The 13189-nt window shown below is 33.9% G+C and overlaps 1 protein-coding gene across 1 annotated transcript in view; it reads left to right on the forward strand.

Annotated features, from left to right (window-relative positions):
* Positions 1-13189, forward strand: part of AGMO (alkylglycerol monooxygenase) — a 292433-nt gene that overhangs the window by 133836 nt on the left and 145408 nt on the right. Inside the window, exons 6-10 of the mRNA XM_054564245.1 lie at positions 3064-3130; positions 5569-5634; positions 5725-5804; positions 9378-9512; positions 11137-11253. Coding sequence (XP_054420220.1) covers positions 3064-3130; positions 5569-5634; positions 5725-5804; positions 9378-9512; positions 11137-11253 — 465 coding nt within the window. The remainder of the gene's footprint in view (positions 1-3063; positions 3131-5568; positions 5635-5724; positions 5805-9377; positions 9513-11136; positions 11254-13189) is intronic.

Raw genomic sequence — 13189 nt, forward strand, 5'->3', positions numbered from 1 at the left:
TGAACGCACTCACCATTTGTGTGGCTTGAAATCTGGCTGCCCACACTGACCAGGACCAAGGATCAGAAATGCATCTGGGTCCCAGAAGCTGGCTATGTAGACTCCTCCATCCCCTTTTGTTGTCTGTTTTTGTAACATATGTTAGGCACCAAAGAGACAAACAAGGGTAAAATGGTGTTCTTCTTTCCCACCTAATTCTCTGCCAGAGACAGAGCCCAGCCAAAGCATCAGATTTCAATGTTCCAAATCAATGTTCTTTATCCATTACCACTCTTCCTCTCAACCAATATTTTTCCACCAAGTCCAAAACAATGTAGTGCAATAAAATTCAGGGTTGTTTCTCCCTACTCCCCTTCCAATTCCTGCTCATTAATACTCTATTTGTGACATAATACCCTATTTCATAAGAATGCCATCTGACATAAGGCCTATCTAGTCACAGTAGTTGGAACTCCTGAAATTCAAAAATACAGATAGTCCTTTGTATATGAGTTCTCTTCTATGAATTAATCAAAAAGTCTATTGTTTGCATCTGATAATGCATTTCTTGTGGAAATAACTTAAAAAATAGTGAGAGAATTCCATTTTAGAAGAGAGAGAAGGGGGCCTAAATTCACATATAGAGCATACTATTACACATCCTTTGCATGCAAACATTTCTGTCTGTTCCAGAGTGGAAACTGAGAATCCCATAGATGGGTTCACAGTGAGTCTAAAAAGGAGATGGCCGCACCTGTCCCATGGAGGAGTACAGCATTGTTATGTGGCCACATGGCCTTAGCTTCTCCTTTGAATAGGATGCAGGCCTCACAAGCTGAAAATGGTGTAGCTACTGTGGCTCTTCACATTTTCAAAGCACTAGCATTTTGGGTGTTTTGATGTCAAAGATTGTCAAACAATGATTAAACCATGCTATATAAAGAGTTGTAACCTAGAAGTATGTTTGGGACTTTAGGGATCCACTAATACTTTCAACTGAGCACTTATATTATTCTTATATTATTAGAGTAACAATATCTTTCACTTTAAATTTTATCTTAAAAATCCTCAAATTATTCAGAACAGTAGAATTCATAATAGAATGAATTTATATATCTCCATCACTTCCATTAAAGGGTAGAGAAGGGGAAGGGTCAAGTCAAGGGACATGTATAAAGAACCTATGGACAAGGACAACAGGGGGGAGTATCGAATGTAGAAGGTGGGGAACGCATAGGGCAGGGGAAAAATGGGGACATCTCTAAGTGAACAATAAAAAAACAGACTAGAAAGAAATTGCATTAAAATTGAATTCTTAGTCATTTGAAAGGACTGTTGTCTGTGAGAAGTGGTGTGAAAAATTAATGTAAAGACTGATATTGGGGACTGCTAAAATAAATTATCTGTTTTAAACTAAAAAGTTCATTATTGTTTTGACTAATTTGCATCAGCTATCCTTTTTTTAATTTTTATTTTTATTGCCAAATATTTTTTAGCAAAACCTAGATCCCATGCCATCTATACTTAAGTTATACAACTCTAACACATTTACATTCTCTACACAATGACAATGCATTATAACTCCCAATAAAACAGTACTTTTATCATGTAATACTCTGTTTATTAACCAATATCCTACATTGCCTATAAAAATATCTCTTATGTTTAGTTTGTTCAAATCAGTATTCAAACAAGATTCCCAACTACAAAACAACTACATTGGTTGTTATGTATCTGAAATACCTTTCCATCTGATTTCTTTCCTCATATCACTGACTTGCTACTAAATTTATGTCAGTGCCATGATTGTCAGTGGCTGGGTTTATTTCCTTAAGGATCATTTAAATTATTTCTTTCTCACTCATATGTCCTCTGAATGAAAGTAGAGGTGAGTCATTTCTTGAAATATCATAACAATATATTGATTTTTTGTCTTTGGTATACTCTAATAAATCCATTTTGATAGTGAATTAAAAAAGCAAAATATTCTGTTATCTGCTATGGTCAATGGAAAAAAGAACAATGCAATTGAGGTTAAAAAGATTCCCATATTTCCCAATATTAATTATATAACATACCAACTCTCTTACACGTGGCCTGCTATTCTTGTTTATGATACCTACCTGATTACTCTACTCCTTAGAATTTGCAGACCGTGCTGAGAAATGTTGTAAGAGAACATTATAGTGTTATGTACCAAATTCTGAAGGATCTTTAATTGTAAAAAAACGGGGGCCCTCTTTATATATTTGACTTTGATGTGTGCCTCTAGGATATACTGATAGATGATGTATCCATGCAGGAGTGTCCAAACTTTTGATGTCTCTGGTGCACAATGGAAGAAGAAATGTTGTCTTGGACCACACATTACATACAAAAACACTAATAAAAACTGATGAGCAAAAAAAAGCTTTTAAGTAAATTTACAGTTTTGTGTTGGGACACATTCATAGCTGTCCTGGGCCACATGTGGGCTGCAGGTTGGGCACCCCTGACAGGTAAAAGATCAGCTAGGATTCTATTTCAGTTAGTGGGATGACCCTAATGCAATAGATAACAGCTACGATATTAAGTTGTTGCTACATGGTTGACTATTGGGTAAAACCAAACTCAGTAAATTAATACAATTTTCTCTTCCCTATTCATGCTCTGCTAACATAAATCATCAAAGACACAGTTGAAAGGTGACAAATAAAATGAAAAAAGTATGCCTGGGCAATAGTACCATTTGAAAATATCAGAATATTATTATGTAGATATTGCTATTACTTCCATTTTAAAGATGACAAAATAGAGTTATCAAAATTTTAAGTTATTTTTTAAAGATCAGAGTAATAAATAGAGGATCCAGGAAACAAATTGAGGCATTCTAGCTCTTAGCCACAGTAGACTCTCAGAATACAGTTGTGAGCTCATTTTTGTCTTTATGTGAGCAACAGACTATAGAAAGTATTTTCTGATTCAGATGCCTGAAACTTGCAACATATCCTAACCCATGTGGGGTTTTAATTTGAGTACTTATGTATGACACATACATTTAACAATAACTGTGTGTATAATAAGTATTCCTTTTCTTTCAAACAGGTCATTGATAACCTTGGTCCTTTGGAACTGATTCTTAATACTCCTAGCCATCATAGAGTTCATCATGGTAAGGAAATCTGATCTCTTCTTTCTTCCCATTTTCATTTATTTAAAAAATTATTATTTTGCACCATTTTGTCACAATAACAGAGTTAGCACACACTGTGCAAATAGGCATCACTTCTTCCTTTGAATCTGGACAAGCCTCATCTCTAAAGCAAGGACTGAAGACAAAAATTAAAAAACAAAGAAACAAAAAAACAACCCACCACCACCAACTTTTTCATATTTGGCTTTGGATTTCTCTTTTTTGCCTAAATCTCCTCAGTTGTAGTGGGAAAAAAAGTGAGTTAAAGAGCTGAGTGGATATTCACTTTACATCTTGAAGGCCACTCCTTGACCCAACACTGAGGTCATCTCCGTCTAGAGCCAGAGAGTGTCTGGTTTGAAAACTGTGGGGATTTGAGGAAAGCCTAATAAACAACACTTTACTTCCTTTCTTAAAATGTGGGAACAAACCCTACATGCACTGTATTTGTCTGACAAAGAGAAAATCCCATGTGGCTAGTACATAAAGTTTAAAGATACTGGCTTAAGAAATACTAGAAATTTTTACATTTGTGCACCAAAAGACCTAGACAAGAATGTGCATATCAGCATTACTTGTAACAGGAAAAAAAAAGAGAGAAAGACCTAATTTATATGTTTATAAGCAGTAGAATAAACTGTAGACTATTCATGTAACAGAGAACTACGGCCCAATGGCAACCCTCAAACTATTACGATACACAATGGCATGAATAAATCTCACAAACATATTGTTGAGAGAAGGAAGCTGGTAATAAAAGAATATTATTGTTCTGTTTTTATAAGTTTCCAGAAATCAGACAGCACTGCAGGTCTTCCTCCCCACGGGCACAGGTCCCTTTCCCATGGCAGCGAGCAGAGCAGAAGCCCAAGCTCTCCTGGGAAGAGGAGAGGACGAGGTCGGGCTGCACATGTTCAGCTTCCTCTTCCAATTTCAACAGCCATTCCCCTACCACAAGGGAGTCATCCGTGAGGGAGTGGAGAGGCCAAGGATGTTATACTCTTGGGGTTCCCTCATATAAAAGGAAACACAAGGAGTGGAGAAGAACAAGTCCACATTGAAGGAGAAATTGTTGCGAGTTTCCTGTTTAACTTTAGAGCATCTTCCCACACCTGTTGCTTTATATCAGTTTCAGCACTATTACCATTTTAATATTAATTTTAAAAAGATGAGACAGTTCTTTGGGGACAAGGGAGCTATCCTGTGTATTATAGCATGTTGGACTCTACATACCAGATACCAGTAATATCGCCTTGCAATGGGGATATTACTTATCAACAATGTCTTCAGACATCACCACATAGCCCCTGAGGGACAAAGTGCCCCCCGTCCACCTGAGAAACACTGTTTACGTGGTGTATGGCCATGGGGTGTGCATCTGTGTGCCCAGCTCTACTCTACTTTTGCACTTGGGGAGATTTTCCCTGCTACCTTCACTTTCAAATGTCCATTTGCATGTAGGGAAGGTATGTAAAGAAATGAGGACATATGACGACAGGGAGTTTGTTGGAGTAGTGGTTCGGTGGTTTGATATTCTTTTCCTTATTTACAATCATTGGCTACATTTGGCTTTTATTATTATTAAAGAAAGTATGCTCAGCTAGTTAAATTATAATTTGAATACTTTGGAACAGAAAAAATATATATATTATGATTAAATTTAAAAATTGAGAGTGGTGGGGGGAAGGCAGAGACAAATGTATTTGAAAAAATAAATTAATTAATTTTAAAAAATTGAGGGTAATTTGAATTTCATTTATGGATTTTATGATTTAAAAATATAGTACTGTCTCACAGTAAGGAGAAAATTTTCTTCCTGGGAAAGATGCAGGATGAAATGCACTTAAAAATTTAAAACAAGGAAACAAATACAAATTACATATATTATCTATATTATTTACTGGTGCCTTTTTTTCTGGGCCATTTAATTTTTAATCATTATTTTTGATAGTGTTAAAAATAGAACTGTTGAGAATTATCCAAGATTTTTAAAAACTGGAAAATTATTGGCACATTTTTAAGTCTAGGATAATTCTTCATAGTTTTAAGGAAATCTTTGCTCTTTTTAGTAAAACTAATTGAGAAATAAAAGAAAAACTCATTTTATTAGCAGATCACAGCTAGTATTTTCATTGAAAAAACATTCCTGGGAAAGCCAATCTGTTACATAAGTCTTCCTTTTTTTAATGTGTTCTAAAATACAAGGAGAGAGACTGAGCAAAAAGGAAAAAGGACGCGTGGCGGACATGGACAAGTGTGGAGATTGCTAGGGGGAGGGGGCGTGAGGGAACTGAATGGTGATAAAAAATACAATAAAGACTAAGTCAAAAAATTAGAAGATAAAATAAAATACACAAAGAGTTGTCCTAAGAAGCATAACTTGAACATTTAAAAAATTTTTAATATTTTTCTCATAGGCAGAAACCGTTATTGCATAGACAAAAATTATGCTGGCATACTTATTATATGGGATAGATTTTTTGGTAAGTAAAAAGTACCAGAATTTTTATAAATTAATTAGCTCCTAATTCTGAAAACGGCAAAAGATCATATCCTGAATGTTTGTCTTCCAGGAACATTCGAGGCAGAAAATAAAAAGGTTGTATATGGTTTGACACATCCCATTAATACATTTGATCCATTCAAGGTGCAGGTAATGTACTTAGTTTTTTTCTTTATGAATTGACCATGGTCTGTTATAAACTCATATTTAAAAGAAAAACAGTTTTAAAAGGTGGTAATGCATTACAATATCCTGGAAAAAAAATTTAACTGTAAAAGAATTTATAAATAACTCTGGTACTTACACAAAGACTTGAATCAAATTAGGCAAAATACATTAGAAAACAATTCATAAAAATGTTTAAATATTTCTACTACCTAGAATTAAAAAATGACTCTTTAGCAAACATGATCTTTCCCAGCATAGACCTGAACTATATTCATGCATTCAGAAAGAGCAGCAGTAACATGTGTAATTAAGGCTAATACCACAGTAAGAAAAATATTTGCTACATGTCTGCATGACTCTGGTTAGAAATTCAGCACGAGGCCTTTGCCCCACTCTTCGTGGGCATATGTGTCAGGAGCTATTACGGGTTGGTTAAGTCTGCACACTACCTCACCTGCAAAGGCTTGTTGCGCTGGGCCAGTTTTCTGTTAGACATGTGGTATTGGTTGTTCGCTGGTTTCCATGGTTGGCACTAGAGAAATTAGGAATGTCTGTGAAGCTCCGATCTGTCAGCGGCACACCACCTCAAATACTCCTGGGGTTCGAGACTAGTAAATGAGAAAAAGATAAGAATGCTTGAAACACTAAAGGGGTCAGTCAATAACAGCTCTGCCCTGGAGACTGGGTTTATAGCATTCGGTAAGGGAGAAAATTACAGGTTCCTGTTAGGTCTGCTTTCAAATGTACGTCTTCAAATTTTTAAGAAAGTTAAAATAAAATAAATTGATATTTATTTTACTGTGTGAAGGGCATTGCTAACAGCTCAGCACAAATATTTAACATAACCATTACTAAAACCTTTTGAGGTAGTGGTTCTTTTTATTTTTTGGTGCATGAAACTGAGGTTCCCAAGATTTAAATAATTCACCCAGATACACACAATTTGTCAAAAGCAAGCTTAGTCACGATGGGTTCCAGGACAAGGCCACCACTCACTTACCTCAATTTATACTCTCCTGCCTCTTTACAGAAAAGGCCATGGCAAATTGCCTTCCTTTTTCAAGTGAAAGGCATTTTTATCTCACACTTCAAAAGGAAAAATTGATGATTTCTCTCTGGTTCTTAACTATAGAACAATTTACTCTATGTGTCTCCTGGTCTCTGTCTCCCCGCCCAGCCTTCTCTCTCACTTTTTCTCTCAGGCATTATTAAGAACATATCTCTCAGGAGAACACTAAAGACTTATTTGAGTTCTTTCTTAATATTAAACTTTACAGAACTGAAACCAATTTAGAAATAATGCATTGAGAGCTACTTCTTCAATTGATGTGGTCCTGTCTCCATCATGTGGAGATTAAAAAGGAAATAGACAACATGGTCTCTGTCCTGTAAGACGCAGCCTTTCAAACTTCATGTGCATGTGAATCATGGGAGGATTTTATTAAAGTGTGGGTTCTGTTCAGTAGTTCTGAGGTCTGTCCATGACTTTCTTACAAACTCACAGGTAATGTCTACGCTGCTGGTTCGTTCTGAACTTTTAAATAGGAAGGCTTAGAAAGTGTACACTCTTACTGAGGAAAAGCAGCTCATGTTGAGACAGAGTAAGAGACTGACAACTGTACATGAGCTGTAGAAATAGATGTTTAAGATTTGAAAAGAGACAATGTTCAGACAACCACAAGTATTTATTAGCTGCTTATGAATTTGTGTCAGGTTCAAATCTCCAGGCATCTACCCCTGACATAAACATTTTTTTTTTTACTGCAGTAATTGTCACAACTATGTCTAAGTTTTAGTCTTCTGTTAGTACATGCTCACTCACATTGTCAGAAATGTCAGATCAGCAAATTGTGATAGGCATTACAGAACCTACAAAAACATATAGTTACTTTGACTTATATTCTTTTATATTCAGCTAAATCTCTTACCTTTCTCTCAAAAAGATAAAAAGCAACTTAGGAATTCTTTTCCTTAGTATTTGGTATAAACAATTCACTTTGCTCTGCTTTGAAGCCCAGCAGTTTCAGAGCATTGGATAGCAAATAGGTGAGAAAGTACTCCTAGTTTTAAAATGTTCCCTTATATTTCTCATGGGTATGTCTAGTAGCATTAAAATTGCAGTCAGTTCTCAAAACAACACTATAGATAGGTATATTAAATGTGTTATAAATTCTAAACACTTTAACTTGCTGTAATATTATTGCAAAACTCCAGGGTAAGTTCCCAGCTAATCTTCCTTTTTCATAAATTTGGTTCACTAAATCCTAAATGGTTCCTTAATTGCTTAAGATTCCTTATAATATTTTAAGCAATTTTAAAAATGATTTTTATAATTTTAGCAGTTTGAAATCTTTAAGAGACAGTTGAAATGCCAGCAAGACCACAAATTCTGATGCAGCCAAAACTTCTTTCTACATCTGTGTATTACTACACTTATGATAGAACTCATTTCTAGATTCTGTAGCTCATTTTCAGTCTCTAGGATTATTTTTAATCTTATGATGTATTATGATGACAAGGGTGGCATTTATAGCTAATTATCTTAATAACTATATTTATTGGGTACTTATCATGTATGGTTATTGGGTACTTATCATGTATGGATGTACTTTTAACTTCAGTACCTGTCAAATGTGTGTCATTTAAAGAATGTGAATTCCTGTTATAAGCCTTAAGGCAAACCTTTGACGCAGTCGGCAAACTTTTTTATTTTCTTATTACAGAATATAGTCTATTTAATACTCAGAAGTCTACTATCAGAAATAGCTCTCAACACTTTTCCTTAATATGACATGTTTGTCTATAACTCAATATAGTAAATATAGTAAAGGATTATTTTTCATATAAGTGACATATATGCAATATTTGTATGTTTCCACAATCAACCTAATGTCCGTTTAGCAAGACTTTAGGGAAGATGTCATTAGCCCTGATCAGATGGCTCAGTTGGCTAGAGCGTCATCCCATACACCAAAGGTCCCCAGTTCAATTCCCGATAAGGGCACATACCTGGGTGGTGGGTTCAGTCCCCAACTGGGGCAGGTACAGGAGGCAACCAGTTGATGTTTCTCTCTTATATCAGTATTTCTCTTCCTCTCCCTCCCTCTCATTCTCTTTCATCTAAAATCAAGAAACATATCCTTGGGTGAGGATTAAAAATAAATAAATAATAAAACATAAAAAGATATCATTAGACATGGATATTAAGTACACAGTCTCCCCGTTAATGCCATTGGAAGCAAAGCCTTTTAACTCACTTTTCTACTTTGCTGAGTTTTTAAACAATTGACCTTTTATTTAATTTCCAAATTATAGTTTTGTACAGCTCCAGAAATATTGAGAAGAATACATTTCAAAGTATTTAAGTGCATAGAATGAATTATAATTTGTAATGCAGTTGAATATTAAGTAACATTAATCAAATTATACATGACCTATACATTAAATAAAATGTGTAAAGTGCATTAAACAATAAAATGAAATACATGATTTATTATATTTAATTTTTATGTTAAGAAGTTTTTATTTAAATAAACTATATTTCTATTCTTCTAGTTCCACCATTTAGTTTACATGTGGACTACATTCTGGGCCACTCCTGGCTTTTTCAATAAGTTTTCTGTCATATTTAAAGGACCAGGATGGGGTCCTGGTAAACCAAGACTTGGACTGAGCGAAGACATACCAGAGGTAAGTGGAGTTCACGGGTTTGACAATGGTGAAGATTGGTCTCATATTTTCAGGTCTACAGCCTGACTTGATGCAAATCTGAAAAAAGATGTTCCCTTAGGCAGACACAGCTTTGTGGGACATAAACTTAATGAGTGGACACCACCTAGGGGCCAATCAGAGGGGTGCCTTCACCCAGGCATACGCTACCTCTCAGCAGGGATCACGGTTTAGGGCACAGAGCTGGAGAGCCTGGTTTTCAGACCCACCAAAACCCACAGCCTGGAGAATTCATGGGGTGCAGAAACTCATGTGAACCCTAAAACACGGGAGATAGAGGGCTTTAGATGATTCAGTCTTCCTTTTATTTTATTCATGAAAAACTGAGATCTCCAGAACAGAAGATTTAAAGTCGCACCAAGATGAGGTTGTTACTGACTTAGACCATGCCTTTATTTATTCTGTAGTAGCACAGCAGCGTTAAATATAGAAATCCCATTTTAAAACAAAAATTAGCAAGGTCTAAATATTTAAAACACTGGAAACTAAATGAAATATTCATTTTTTTCCTCTGGAATTCCTCTTATAGACATGGAAAGGGAATTTATTTCTAATCATTCAGGATTTATATTGATATTCTTATCAAAATAACTGCCATTAATGGTAATATAGAAACAACAGAACAGTAAACTACCATTGATTTTAAAGATAATTATGAGCATAAAATTTATTTTATTTCAAGGAAATAATATAACGTATTTTATATGGGTTTATTTTTATTTTCAAAAAATCCTGACATAATAAAGCTGTTTTCTCACCTAGTTATAAAAGGTTCTATGTGAAATCTCCCAGATACTTTCAGTATGGGCAAAGTCAGTTTCGTAATAAGCACTAACTTGATATAGGTGAAAATATTTTGCTTATTTTAGCTCCAAAAATTCTAGTTAACTGTAATCTATTTATTATTTTTTAAAATAATAACCTAAAGTGAATATTTTAAAGTTATATTGTTGCTTAAATCTGCATTAAAAATAGAACTGTAGTGTTTCCAAGAAAATCTGTAGTTTGAGAAAGTTGTTTCTAATACAGCAATATTTCCCTCTGAGGCATACGTATTTCCATTATCCAAAGTCATCTTCCATTTTCTCTGTTGCTATACTTTTATGTACATGGAGGGGGAGAGGCAGTGGTAGTTTTAGAATTCTGAGTCTCTGAAACTGAGTTGATTCCCTTATTTTTATTTATTAGTTATTGCATTATTTTCCATACAAATAACTATAAACCTACTTTTGCCCTGCCCTGTACAATCAGGGACATAATTTTCTATTTATATTTTCACACTTCATATTTTTATGTTCATTTTGGTTATGTTTATCATCAGTACCTGTTGCTGTATCAATTCTTACTTTGCTCTACATGTGACAGACTAAGTCAGAATCATAATGCTTTTGAAATGAAAAACAAGTCTGTTAGCTCTTACGGTTTTTCTGTCCAAAAAAATGAATGTTAGAATCATTTTGGAAAAAAAGTAACAAAACCTTTCATTTCTATTTGCATATTTTCTTTTTAGTTAGTGTGAATTTCAGTGAGAGGAATAAGCCAGGGAGTGATATAAGCAAAAGGCCTTTCTTTCTTGCCTTCTTAGGTTACAGGGAAAGAAGTTCCCTTCTCATCATCTGCGTCTCACCTACTAAAGATATATGCAGTTGTACAGTTTGCTCTGATGCTAGCATTTTATGAAGATACCTTTGCAGATAAAGCTGTAAGTATTGCCCAGTTGAAATAGTGTGAACATTTGTCATTTTGCTTGATAAAATATCTCATGTTAAAAGAGATAAATGAATCCTTCTAGACTATTGAATGCAAATTAACTATATCCAAAGTGTTTCAGTATAGAATGCCAAATAGTATACTATTGAACTAAATGATAAATGGTAAATAACTTGCTACAAGTAAATTTCTCAACAAATACAAAAAAAAAGTCCTTTAGAATTAAATGTTTGAGAAAAATACTTTATATTAATTTCAGCATATTTTCAATTAGAAAATACCCTTATATTTGACTTTATATATTTGACTTTAGAAAGTTTTCAATGTAGGGTAGACTTCATTTGTTTTGTTTAAACATTCAGAATATTCAGAATAGCTAGAGCATTGGACCAGGGTTTAGAGTCTGGATTTTAATTCAGGCATTATCACCTGGGAAGGTATTTGTTTATTTATTTATTTAGCCACATAAAAATACTCTCACTGCCTACATTTTTGAGAAAGTAAAAATAAAATAATGTATGTAAAAATGCATAGTACATTGTAAAGATAAAAACATATATATTTTAAATACGCTACCTCTGTTTTGTTTTCAGAATTTATATTGTTTTCTAAGAAAATGATTTACAATAGTTCAAAGAAGTACATAAATTATGAAAAGGTAACTAATTTGGAAGTAGGTGAAACTGAATATAGAATCATGGAAGAATAAAAAATCAGTGTTTTTGCCTTCTTTCCCAAGAAAATAAGTACCTCATAAAATAACCTCACTAAATCAGGAATTTTGATGGCTCACATAGTAGCTCTCTTTGGATAAGTAATTAAGCTTTAAAGAAATGGAGAGGGTTCTATTTATTGGGTGGCCAAAAAGTCCATGTTTTTTCCATAAGATAAAAGACATGTTTTTCATTTTCATCAATAACTTTATTAATTTGGATATTTTGAATATGTCAGCCCTCTCCTGCATGGTATAACATTGTTTGTTCTCAAGTAATGTCAACTTCAACTGGTCCACCTGACTGTGGAGCATTGTCCAGTGAGAAATCTCCAGTACAAAACTTGGAAAACCACTTTTGACATATTCAATCAGTTACAGTACCTTCCCCATACACTGCACAAACCTCTTTTTGTGTTTCAGTTGCATTTTTACCTGTCTTGAAATAATAAAGCATAATATGCCAAAGATTTTGCATATTTTCTTCTAACTTCAGTATTAAAATGGCTACACAAAAATTCACCTATTTTGATAAGTTTTTTTTAAATGCACACTGATATGACAGCTTTCACAATACAATCTAACAAAATTGTTTTGAATGAAGTTAAAGACAACTAAGCACTTACTAGAACCATCTTACAAAACAGAATGAAAGTTTTTGCCAACCCAATGCAATAAAATGGTGATATATATTTTTCTATTGAAATATATAATAAATATATTATATATAAAATATATATTAATATATTATATATATTTCTTTTTAAGGTATACAGAGCAACTAGAATTGTGGATAAAATATACTTTAAAAAGCCTCTTTAAATGCACTGCATAGATGAGCTTGCAAAAAATTGAAGCAAAAAATGTTGAGAAAATGAAAATCCAATGAGGAAACAGTGCTAATTCTCACAGTTGTTCTAGGGCATTAAACAATTTCTGTTGATTGAGAACTTAAGTGACCAGACAAAGCCAAGACCATACATTGGTGAGAATTCAGATAAAAAACTTCAAATAAAGCAACCAAAACTGAAAAGAAATGCTTCGTTTATGGGTTGGGGTAAGGATGGCTTTGAGAAGGCAGAATTTTTTTTTAAATCTTTCCTGAGAATTTTTAGCTACAAACCTGTCCTCATTCAGATGTGAGTAGAGGATTTACACTAAGCATTGATTTATAAGCCTAAAGCTAAGAACCTAGTTTAAAGTGATCTCAGTTTAG

This window comes from Pteronotus mesoamericanus, unplaced genomic scaffold (assembly GCF_021234165.1).
Source record: "Pteronotus mesoamericanus isolate MK-2021 breed Mesoamerican mustached bat unplaced genomic scaffold, CSHL_Meso_final scaffold_85, whole genome shotgun sequence".
In the NCBI taxonomy this organism is placed as follows: Eukaryota; Metazoa; Chordata; class Mammalia; order Chiroptera; family Mormoopidae; genus Pteronotus; species Pteronotus mesoamericanus.